This window comes from Mirounga leonina, unplaced genomic scaffold, assembly GCF_011800145.1.
Source record: "Mirounga leonina isolate KUSES-001 unplaced genomic scaffold, KU_Mleo_1.0 Mir_82, whole genome shotgun sequence".
Classification (NCBI taxonomy): Eukaryota; Metazoa; Chordata; class Mammalia; order Carnivora; family Phocidae; genus Mirounga; species Mirounga leonina.
In genome coordinates, this window is record NW_023270825.1 from 30,472,172 (window position 1) to 30,484,848 (window position 12,677).

At 47.2% G+C, this 12,677-nt stretch overlaps 1 protein-coding gene across 4 annotated transcripts in view; it reads left to right on the forward strand.

Annotated features, from left to right (window-relative positions):
- Nucleotides 1-12,677, forward strand: part of SLC8A3 (solute carrier family 8 member A3) — a 145,528-nt gene that overhangs the window by 17,967 nt on the left and 114,884 nt on the right. For all 4 annotated transcript variants that reach the window (XM_034993332.1, XM_034993334.1, XM_034993333.1 and 1 more), the window contains exon 2: nt 784-2,629. In XM_034993332.1, coding sequence (XP_034849223.1) covers nt 846-2,629 — 1,784 coding nt within the window. In that variant the 5' untranslated portion in view covers nt 784-845. The remainder of the gene's footprint in view (nt 1-783; nt 2,630-12,677) is intronic.

Sequence of the window (12,677 nt, forward strand, 5' to 3'; positions counted from 1 at the left end):
ATCACTTGGCTCTTTCAGCGTCTGGGTTTGGAATTTGAGTGGCTGGCTGATTTTCATCTCCCTGTAACTGAATGTCTCAATTGTCCCGTAAGCATGTTTTGCTGGAGGACTAAGGCGGCCATGGACTGGGGCTGGAGCACAGCTTATAGGGGCCTCAGTTTAGCAATCCTGCAGGTAGCATCCACTACACTGTCCACCTTCTTGATTTCCCTAGAAATGTCAGAATTACAGCTTGCCTGTAGAAGTTTTGCATTTGGGGAAGGAGTTTTTCCCAGGTGGGCGCAATTGCATGCAGAGCAATGTGTTCTGTTTCGGGGGAGTAGCCCATGAGAAAAGTTCAACTCCCATCTGTACTCTTGCACGTGTATGTGCAGAATTCTTGCGTATGAAAACCGTGGGGGTAAAGAAGCCTGAAAACCCTAGAAACACTACAAGGGATGAAGATTCAAGTCATGCTTGGCTTATTTTCTGTTGATTCTTGGGAACTCTCACAGACAACAGCGGGGTTTGGAGACAGGACTGGAAGGGTATCACTTATGTTTTCATTACCAATATTCCCAGCTTTTTAAAGCCATTCTTCAGCTGAGTCTCCACCAGATGGTCCTGCGGACAAAGCCGCTATTTGTGCCTCCCACTGACATCTTTTTTTCCAAGTGAGAGACTGCCCCATGTGTTAGTGCGATATGTCGCTCAAGGTGAAACATCAATTTGTATTGGTGGGAACCTGCCATTTGCTGTCTCCCTTTTTCTCATGCCTTTCCCTGCCTCTCTGATCTTTTCTAGGTCTCTGGACTGTCAGGAGGACCATTGGTGCTGCAGTGGAAGCCAGCGGCTAAATCTCGTGTATGGCGTGGTTAAGGTTGCAGCCTCTCACCTCTGCCTTCCTCCATTTTGGGCTGATTACTTTTGTGCTTTTCCTGCATGGTCTTCGGGCAGAGGCTGGTGGCTCAGGGGAGGTGCCCAGCACAGGGCAGAACAATGAGTCCTGTTCAGAGTCATCGGACTGCAAGGAGGGTGTCATCCTACCAATTTGGTATCCAGAGAACCCTTCCCTCGGGGACAAGATTGCCAGGGTCATTGTCTATTTTGTGGCCCTGATATACATGTTCCTTGGGGTGTCCATCATTGCTGACCGCTTTATGGCATCTATTGAAGTCATTACTTCTCAAGAGAGAGAGGTGACTATCAAAAAGCCCAATGGAGAGACCAGCACAACGACAATTCGGATCTGGAACGAAACTGTCTCCAACCTGACCCTGATGGCTTTGGGTTCCTCTGCTCCTGAGATCCTTCTCTCTTTAATTGAGGTGTGTGGTCATGGGTTCATTGCTGGCGATCTGGGACCTTCTACCATTGTAGGTAGTGCAGCCTTTAACATGTTCATCATCATTGGCATCTGTGTCTACGTGATCCCCGATGGAGAGACTCGCAAGATCAAGCACCTACGAGTCTTCCTCATCACTGCTGCTTGGAGCATCTTTGCTTACATCTGGCTCTATATGATCCTGGCAGTCTTCTCCCCTGGTGTGGTTCAGGTTTGGGAAGGCCTTCTCACTCTCTCCTTCTTTCCAGTGTGTGTCCTTCTGGCCTGGGTGGCAGATAGGCGACTGCTCTTTTACAAATACATGCACAAAAAGTACCGCACAGACAAACACCGAGGAATTATCATAGAGACAGAGGGCGACCACCCCAAAGGCATTGAGATGGATGGGAAAATGATGAATTCCCATTTCCTGGATGGGAACCTGGTGCCCCTGGAAGGGAAAGAAGTAGATGAGTCCCGCAGGGAGATGATCCGGATTCTCAAGGATCTGAAGCAAAAACACCCAGAGAAGGACTTAGATCAACTAGTAGAGATGGCCAATTACTGCGCTCTTTCCCATCAACAGAAGAGTCGTGCCTTCTACCGGATCCAGGCTACCCGTATGATGACCGGTGCAGGCAATATCCTGAAGAAGCATGCAGCAGAACAAGCCAAAAAGGCCTCCAGCATAAACGAGGTGCACACCAATGAGCCTGAGGACTTTGTCTCGAAGGTCTTTTTTGACCCGTGCTCTTACCAGTGCCTGGAGAACTGCGGGGCTGTACTCCTGACAGTGGTGAGGAAAGGGGGGGACATGTCCAAGACCGTGTATGTGGACTACAAAACAGAGGATGGTTCTGCCAATGCAGGGGCTGACTATGAGTTCACAGAGGGCACTGTGGTTCTGAAGCCAGGAGAGACCCAGAAGGAGTTCTCGGTGGGCATCATCGATGATGACATTTTTGAGGAGGACGAACACTTCTTTGTGAGGCTGAGCAACGTCCGCATAGAGGAGGGGCAGCCAGAGGAGGGGATGCCTCCAATAGTACTCAATAATCTTCCATTGCCTCGGGCCATCCTGGTATCCCCTTATGTGGCCACAGTCACCATCTTGGATGATGACCATGCAGGCATCTTCACTTTTGAATGTGACACTATTCATGTCAGCGAGAGTATTGGTGTCCTGGAGGTCAAGGTTCTGCGGACATCAGGTGCCCGGGGCACAGTAATCATCCCCTTTAGGACAGTAGAGGGGACAGCCAAGGGTGGTGGTGAGGATTTTGAAGACGCATACGGGGAGCTGGAGTTCAAGAATGATGAAACAGTGTAAGTAACCTTTCCATATTCTATCCCCCTCCATCCCTTGCCATCTCTTTCTGTCCTTACAATTCTTCCTCATACCCCGTTAATGTCAAACTTGGGTCCCCGCCCAGGTGTACAGGATCAGCAGGCACCCCTGGCAGGTTCCACTTCCAAACCTCCCTTCCGTTTTCTCACTTTAAATGGTCTCTGGGCAGGGAATCCTGTGGCAGGATCTAAGGACACAGAACATTCCATCCACTGGAACTCAAAATGATGGCCGGTGGAGGTGTGGAGTGGCAGAAGTTTTGATGACAGATTTTGGAGAATTCTTGTGCCTAAGCAGGGACTAGGAGACTGGTTGGGTCTCTCCTTCCTCCTCTCCTCATGCCAAAGGCTCATATGAGCCTCAAGGCTGATCCTTTCCATCCTGAGGTAGTGCCAGCCCAGTCAGGGGAACCTCGGGGAAGAAAGTGGCATTGGCTTTTTCTCCCCTGGGGCCATATTGCGGTTGTAATTTATAACCAGAATTCAGGCATCTCTCCTTCAATTTGGAAACTGCATGCTTGGTTGAAACTTGGCAATCTCTGTAAATGCCTGTAGGCTCTTTTATGGTATGAGACTTGCCCAGGCTAGGTGAGATGAGTCAGTGTAGCTTGGGTACTGGAGGCATCTTGCAGAAGCAGAACTCCCAGAGCTGTGGCCACCTATCTTTGGTCCCACGTGTGAGCTCCAAAATCTGGCCCCTCTTAGAAATTGTGGGAGAAAATACATCTTCGTTGTGGTCATCTCTTTTCACGGTCTAGAATTTTCCTAGAATACTTCTCAGGTTAGTGGCCCATTTAGCCCTTCAGACATGATGGGTATTGCACTTCCATGACCTTGATCACTGTAAGGGCTCTCCCCACTGAACCTTCTTGTACTAGGTGTTCTGGGGTTTGTTTTGTTTGGGTTTGGTTTGGTTTTTCTCAGATGGATAGCTTTGAAGAAGAAACAGAATGACTTTCCCCAGGATTTGCAGCTTATGGGAGGCCAGACTTTCCAGGGTGGCTGAGGAGGGGGAAACTTGTCTCTGAATTCCTGCTCATGTCCACAAGCAAAAAGCAGTAGCAGGAGGGGGAAAGAAGGACAAAAGGGGCATCTAGGAAGGGGGGATGCCAAACTGCTCCCAGACCCTCCTAAGAACACTTTGAGTGGGAAATGAAAACGTACATGTAGGAGAGTGAAGGGCAGAGCGTGCGGAGAGGGGAGCCCATAGGACCGAGGGAGAGGGATCACAGAAGCGCTTGCTCCAGGCCCAGGCAAGGCACGGGGCTCCAGAGGAGTTGGATGGTGCTGTCCACAGAGCTGAGTGAGCCACCCAGAGGACTAGGCTCTTGTGCTCCCTCAATCCCTCCCTAATAATGTGACTCTGGGCGAGACTTCCGGTCTCCGCTCGAGAACTAAACTATCTCATCCGCAAAGTGGGAACAACCATACTTTCCTTGCCTAGAGGCAGGGCCGGATCTTTTTGCAGTTCCTCCCCGCTCTCGGATTTTCTGAACCGTAGACATGGGCACTCAGCCGTAGGTCTTATTTGCACTAGCCGAAGATGGAACAAGGATATTGTCTCCTGAAGTGAAATAGCCATTGACATAGTGATTTATTAGAGCTCTGTTTAGTCATTTCGCTGGGAGGGATAATCATTAGTTAGCCCAGGTAAAAACCTGTGTCTTCTAGAGAATACTGTCCATTTCTATGTGCTCTGGAGAGAGGGTTTATACATACAAAGGAAGGACAGGCCCTCGTTGGGAAGACAAACTCCGTGCAACTTCTCATGTTTATGGCAACGTCAGTATGTAAGAGGTTATTACTGGGCGTTAAATGACATCAGGACTACAACATTGGCTATGATTTGGCAGACTAGTGGTTTCTCCAATTCAGTACTACCAAAGGCACTGAAGAGTCATTTTGGACAGATCAGAGGCTTGGCACCCAATTTCTTTGTCCCGTTAACAATCAATTGTACACTTTAGATCTCTGAGTATGACTAACCCTTCCTCAAACCTATTTGTGTTTTCAGCTTGAATAATATCTTGGTGTAAATGGGCTTATGAATGATCACTTCTGATACTGGTTTTAAATGTAGCGCAAGCTCCACACGTTTCCGATTTGGGTCCAGCTATTCCAGGGTTTGGGGAACAAGCTATGTTGCCAACTCTTCCTTCGCGTTATATTTTAGACTTCAGTAGACTTGAGACTACCTTTTTGGTTTTCTTCATCACAGAAGAATGAGTCCATAACCTGCTAGTAGTCTGTCTTCACATCATAGCCCTACCCTTGAGACTTTAGATTTTAATTTTACAATGAGGGGCAGTGTGATGTAGCAGAAAAAGCATGGGCTGTAAGTACTCTGGGTTAAGATTCTGGCTGTAGTCTGATTTAACCAGGTAGTCAGGGGAGATTTTATTAATTTATGAGATTATTTCCTCATTAGTAGAGTAGGGATAATAATATTTCTCTTGCAAGGCTGTCATGATGATTCAAGATACTGTATGCAGTGTTGTTCGTATATGGTATGTGCTTAGTAAATGAGGCCATTAATAATAATATCAATGAATTAACAATATTCTTCAGAAGACACTGTTGAGGTGATTGGGTTACTTGGATCTCTATGTGACCCTAATTAATAAACATGCTAGTTTTTGGGTTACCATGAAGATTTCTAATCCAAACTCCTAAAATATGAGAGCCAGAAAAGACCTTAGAATATCTTTTAGAGGGCGCCTGGGTGGCTCAGTTGGTTAAGCGACTGCCTTCGGCTCAGGTCATGATCCTGGAGTCCCGGGATCGAGTCCCGCATCAGGCTCCCTGCTCGGCAGGGAGTCTGCTTCTCCCTCTGACCCTGCTCCCTCTCATGCTCTCTGTCTCTCATTCTCTCTCTCTCAAATAAATAAATAAAATCTTTTTAAAAAAAAATTTTAAAAAAGAATATCTTTTAGAGGAGTGTTTCTCGAATTTTAACGTGCTTCTGAACCATCCAGGAAGCTTGCTGAAATGCAGACTACAATTCAAAAGGTCAAGAGTAGGGCCCAAGATTCTGGATTTCTAACAAGCTCCTGATGCTGTTGGTCCCAGCTTAGAGTTGAAACGCTCTAAAACTCTTGGCCAAACCATGAGGCCTGGGGAGGAAAGTGGCTTTTCAAGTGACTTGCTTAACTGAATCAAGAAGGCTTGCTTTCCAGTTCTAGCTTGCGACTCCAACTGAGCTAGAATCCAGCTCCAATGCTGAGAGCTTGCTAGTTGTAGCCCCAACCTGGAAACTGAAATTGAAACCCTCAGGGTACCTACACGGAAGCCGGGTGAGGCTCCTGGAGCAGTTCCACCTTCCAATCCTTCCCTCTCTGCGTAACTTGCTTTGCCTGCCAAGCCCGGGAGCCTTGACAGTGTTGCCCTCAATATACTCTTCTCAAAACCGATTCAGGTTGAAGCCAAGCCTATGCTCTGCCAATATTATTGGGCTGTGAATTCACTCGTTTGGTTTTATGCTTTCCTTCTTCAAAGATGTCCTTTAGCACCACGGTAGGATAGAAAACCATGAACTTTGAAGTCTGACAAACAGATGTGAATCTGTCACTCACCAACTGGGTAACTTGAACAAGTCATTTCACCTGTCCAAACCCCAGATATTCTCTTGGAATGGCAGGAATAGTGATATCTCTCCTGCAGGAGCATAAGTACTACATACAAATATGAAGAAAATGCACCTTCGCAAGGTGCCTGCTCATTGAAGGTGCTCAGTCACTCAACAGACATTTGTTTTTTTGTTTTTTGTTTTTTAAAGATTTTATTTATTTGAGAGAGAGAGAATGAGATAGAGCACGAGAGGGGAGAGGGTCAGAGGGAGAAGCAGACCCCCTGCCGAGCAGGGAGCCCGATGTGGGACTCGATCCCAGGACTCCAGGATCACGACCTGAGCCGAAGGCAGTCGCTTAACCAACTGAGCCACCCAGGCACCCCTCAACAAACATTTGTTAAATGTCTGCTACATACCAGATACATTACTAGGGACTGGAGATAAATACATGAATAGGACAGGATGGCATTTCAGCTCTTTGCTGTGTGTGTGACACCAACTAAAGCAACCTTCACTGAGGACATAGTAGTGAAGCAGACGGAGCGGGGGTGGGTACATGATGCCCTTAATCCCACATTACAATAAACGCTTGACATTTGAGAGAGATCCTATTGACATCATGATCTAGAAGAATACCCACCTTTGTGACGACCACTACAGTACATCCTTAGAATTATGGCCTTTGAGCCTCCTGCGAACAGTAGCAAAACCTCGTGGAGATACACAGGCATGCTGTCGGCACATTAATCTCACTCACTAAACCCGCGTCTGCTCCGTGTCCCAGGCTCACGGCGTGTTTCTGCAAAATAACAGAATATTGCAGTTCATGGACCTTTGGGGTCTCTGAGAATAGTCAGAATCATGGATGTCAAATAGGCAAAGGCCAAGATCTACTATAATTAAATGTCATAGGCCTCCTTCGAAGGAGAGCGGAGTATTAGCTGTGCCTCATGTTAAAGCCCAAAAGTATCTGACCTCCCACTTTTATAAATTATGAAGCTGAGATTCAGAGAGGGAAAGTGACTTGTCCAATATCACACAGCAGCTAGATAGGATAGAAAGTTAGAGCTGGTGAGGTCTTTTTAGAGCCTACTGATTTGATGTCTCCCCCTCCCAGTTTGGACTTTCTTATTTTTATCCATTGGAACAATATTAACTTCGGAAAGCATATAGAAATTCTCAGGTGAAAGATGCTTGGGAAGTACAAATCCAACAGTATCACGTGACTAATATCTTAGAATAATAACATATTATGGACTATTTTTAATCTCTTGGTTCACCTTGAGACTGTTCAGGAAGAAAAATATCGAGTCCATAGAAATTAAAAAAAAAACAAAACTATCTTCGCGATCTCTTCCTGAGAAAAGGTGTAACAAGCATAGATGGGATATCTTTTAGGCAGTGCTGGTAAATTGTAGACAAGACCTTGTTCCATGAAATAATGACATTCTTTCAAAATTCTGCAGGCCATTCTCTTCCAGGTGTGCTTTCTCTGTAAGGTTTTCACCCCAGGGAATCTTTCCATCAAAATATGGAGTGCTCCAGGACACAATTTGCACCTTCTCCAATTTAACTAAAACACAGTAGGCCTTTTCTTTTTCTTTGGCTCAGCTGGGTGTTCGGATAGTCTCTTCCCTTGCCATCAGGGAGATTATTTGCCCCTAGAATGCCCTTCTTGTGCTTGAGAAAAGTCACATGCTGCAAGGTTAGTGAGGGTAGTAGGGTGGAGGTCACAATCATGCTCCCTCAGGTGGCATGCCTCCCTTTCGCTTTCCTTCTGCCTTCAGTCCCTGACTTCCAGTAACGAGATCTCTCTCCAGCTTTAGGTAAATAGTCAGTTACCAGGACCCATGGCTTCGTGGAACTCACAGCGGAGCTATGTACGTGGCTCAGAGGGGTCCTGACGGCAGGAATCCATAGCTAAGCCAGTTGTGGAATGGAGTACTTAACAGAACAATGGAACATTTCAGATAGGGTTGCTTAACTCTAGTGCTTTCCCTTCTGGGCCCACAGGAGTGATGAAAGGCTATGTGGCCTTCTTAGCAGAAGCTTTGGATGTTGTGCCCAGGAAGGACCCACATCCTATTCATTTTTTGCATTGTAATTACTGAAATGGTCAAAGATGATGTCAAAGAAGGTCATATTCCAATTCTGGGATCCATAAAGCACCCCAAGTCTACTTAAACTTGACATGTTTCCAAAAATCTGCACAAGTCCAGAGCCTTCCTGGTTAATTTGTTTTAGGGACTGAGGTGCAGTATCTCCTGGCAACCTTGGATCGGTCAGCATTCCTTCTGCCTGACTTGATCGGAGCTCCTATGCAGAAGAGCAACCAGTGTGCCCACCCCTGCTCTTCTCACGCTGGCTTGCCCTCCGGCTGGAGACAGCTCAGTGGTGCAGGGTTGGAGAGTCCACCAGGGAGAACGTTAGGTTGGTTTGAGGAGAAAGGAGCATTGGGATTAAAGATGATCACATGACTGGCCAGTCAGGAAATGAAGCAGTCTTATCCTCAAAGGCTTTCCTTCTTGGAGAGGAGCTAGTTGGGCTTCGAGCAATAATAATAAAGGGACACTGATGGAGATCCTGCCACAAGCCTTGCTTATTTGTTTTGATTCTTCTGGTTCTTCAAGTCAAAGTTTCCTTGTTCGTTCACAAGAATGATAGAAAGGGACAAAGCCAGGTGGATGAGTGGGGAGGACTTTCTTGTCCGGCCTTTCATCAACTTCTCAGGTGTGTCTGGGTGGTACATGAGCACTAATTTCTTCTCTGCCCTGGGCTGTGACGCCTTCAGTTCCATGAGGAAGGTAGTAGAGTTTAGAGTTACAGCTTTCTGCTCAATTGAGATCTTGTTTTCTTGTTTTTTAAGAGAGAAACCAAGTTGTGCTTCCAGAAACAATAGAAAACCCTGGCATAGAGTCAGTCATATATAACGGACAGTTGGAGGGAGAGAACTCCTTGATCTGCAAATAGAGCAAAATCCCCATATTTCAATTCTGCACAAGTCCAGAAGCATTTTGCAGGAATCAAACGCTTTGAGGGTTTTGCTAAATGACCACGAAGGAAAGCACTAGGTAAACATTCTCAGGTGGCATGATAGTTACCATTCATAGGAATTATATTCCAATCCCTGCCACCTACCAGGTACCCAAGTAGGAAATTACCTAGATACACAGAAATGAAGACAAAGTTGAAGGTGGAACTTATTCTTTATGGAGAAATTTATTTTTCTGAAAAAGGAATCACCTCTAGGTATGTGTCTACGTTTGAATTTAGCTATGGATGTGGCACCATCCTGACCCCCCTCCAGTTAAGAGTTGGCGTGCATGGACATAACCTGGTTAACCTGTCCCTGCGTGACCCCAGTCCAGTTACCACTTGGTGGTTGGGGTTCACGACCCAGTTACATATGATACAGACAATGCTCTATTGTGAGTTCTTTAGTTGGTGCTTTCAAAATAGGACATCTTGATAATAACTCAATACTCAGAAGATGGGTGCAAAACAAATTATGGACTATAGATGACTAAAACTGCTTCTTCCCCCTAGTAGTCCATCTCTTTCCGGAGCCATTGGCCTTGATTTTTCTATCTTTGGGTGTTGCCTTGTGAGGCCCAGATGATTTCTCTTTGTGAACCCCATTACGGCCTGACCCTCTCTGTCTGAGCCGTGGTGATCTGGGGGTGTGCTCGCCGCCATCGCTGGGGCTAACCATAGCCCTGGCTGCAAATCTCCATATGTGTTTGCCTTCTGTCCCCGCTCACACCTTACTTTCTGTTTGAATACTCGTTTTCTCACACTCACTGTCTCTTCTAAATGTCCTGAGCTGCAGCTTTTCTTACTCTACTCTGCACACTCCAGGCGCTGTCGCCACAAGAGCTGTGGTTTCCACCCTCGCCACACTCAGTGCCTTCCTCTCTGCCTCCCTGAGTCCGTGTCCTCGTATATTCTTATCCTGGTGCCGGCATCCTTTTCCCTCACACTGCTGGCATCTCTACTGGGGTTGCCTTGTGTCTCCGGTCTGATCTATGACTTCTTCGAGTGATCAAGAACCAGCTAGGAGTATCCCTTAAGCAAGCCCGTCATTTGGACAGAGAGAATGAACTTCATGATAATCCCCAGAAGACTGATGTCCCCCAGGAAGCAAACCCACTCATGGTGGTGCTCTTTCCCCCTTCACCACAAAGATTGTATTGTAGGGATCAGCACTGACCAGAAGTGGTAGCAGAACGCTGTCAGACGAGGGAGCCCTTGGGACCACCCTCTCTTTCTGATGCTCTCCCCGCTGGCCCACGTAGTCTCTGTCTCTGGAGTCTCTGCTTCTTTTTTTTTTTTTTTAATTTTATTCTTATGTTAATCCCCATACATTACATCATTAGTTTTAGATGAAGTGTTCCATGATTCATTGTTTGTGCACAACACCCAGTGCTCCATGCAGAATGTGCCCTCCTCAATACCCACCACCAGGCTAACCCATCCTCCCACCCCCCTCCCCTCTAGAACCCTCAGTTTGTTTTTCAGAGTCTATCGTCTCTCATGGTTCGTCTACCCCTCCGATTTCCCCCGCTTCATTCTTCCCCTCCCGCTACCTTCTTCTTCTTCTTCTTTTTTTTTTTTTTTCGGAGTCTCTGCTTCTCTTCGTGGCCTTCTCCCTTATTGCTTCCAGCTTGCAGCGAGACCTCACAGACCAACTGTTTGAGTTCATGGCTCCTCTTTCCATTTAGCTCCCAGCTCCTCCCTGGAAAGATCTTCTACCTCAAATTCTCAAGAGAGGGAGTTTTATGGTTCCATTTCCACCCCTCCCCCCAACGTTGGCCATGTCAAAGTCCACCGGCCAGATATGTCTTGGTTGCCCTGAGTCAAGCCAAGCCAAGTTCCCCTTACCCCAACAGTTAATCTGCCAGAACCAGATGGTGGGGTGGAAAAATGAGGTTGCCACGAGGATTCTGTGGTAAGCTACCTAAGCAGTGTGTCTATCAGTGGTGGCAGTGTCACCTAGAAGAAAGCACCAGCTGAGACAGTCATCTGTCACCTCCAAACTGGCCTCTAGAAGGTCTGCAGAGGGAGCACTGTGGTCAGTGCTGGGGCTGTAGGCTGGAGAAGGGGAGAAATAGCCTCCTCTGGAGGCCCCAGCCCGACCCAGTTCATCCAGCTGACCACAGACCCAGCAGCCGAGGTTAAACTGGCCTCTACCCGGGTCAACAGAAAACATTCGATGCTCGGTGGCACAAATCTCAAGGCTACCAGGGTCACTTCTCCCCCCCCGCCCCCCACCTCCTGGTCTGTCCTCTCCAGGAGACTAGCATCAGAAGACGAGCCGCTGACATTTTCGACTGTGCTGTTTGAGTACTGAGTCACTTTCAAAGCCTCCTCCTGGGTTTGGGTTTCCAGACTGGCCTGTGTTCCAGACCAGGACAGAAAGCTTTCCTCCCTCCCATGCTCGCCAGGAACAGAGTGAGAGCCTTTCCTTCGCCACCCCTCCCCTGTTGGCCTTAGCCGGAGCCAGCAGGCACCCCCCCGCTTTGTCTTCGGAGCTGTAACGTGATGGGCTTCCAGGAGCTCCCCGGAAGCCAGAGTATTCCTGTCTCCAGGTGGCACAGTGTGTGACTCTGTCAGCTGCCTGTGTCCCCGGGCTCAGAGCGAGGTGTAAGATAGGACTCCTCTCATGTCAGCTGCAGTCAGTTCATAGTGGCTGCCCACAGGGCCATCTTGGAAAGGACTTTTAGGCTGGTATCTGGGCTCACCTGTGGCTACGGGAAGGAACATATCTGCCACCTCTAGTCCCGGGAACTGTCATGGAAGGAACTTTATGGGATAAAGAAACTCAGAGTCTCCATTTCAGTGAAGTGCATAGCGTGAAGTTGCCACTCTAACACGGGGCCAATCCTAAAGGGAAGAAACTTCTTGAATCACCCTCTTTATCCTACATAACGCAGAACTTTCTTCTGTTCCCCGGATGAACCCATAAGTTCCCGTTGGACACATGCAGTGGATGATTTCCTTGTCAGACTGGAATCTTCCAGAGCCCCTGCTAAGCTAGTGGGTTTTATAAGCTAGATCAGTGGTTCCCAGCCAGCTCCCTTTCACAGGCCATTTTAATTATCTGCCCCTCCTCATGGAACCCATGTTTTAGAAGATCCGCTAAAAATTAGATTTTCATTTTTTTCATAAAACATAGCAAAAGATAACTCGTGTTACTACAATGAGTTAATCTAATTCTAGCCAAAGCAAAGAGGAATGACATTTTAATTAGCCCATGTGGACTGCTGGAAGAAAATACACTTTCTAGTTTGGGGGTTGGGGAGTGAGTAGAATGAACACAGCCAAGGGCTGACTTTCAAAGGAACTATCTGATGTGAAATGCTCTAAAAATATGAGGCACTGACTGTTTAAAGTTATTTTGATGAAGGTGACCCCATGGGGAGATCAGGATACTGGATAATATATCTGAATATATCAGAC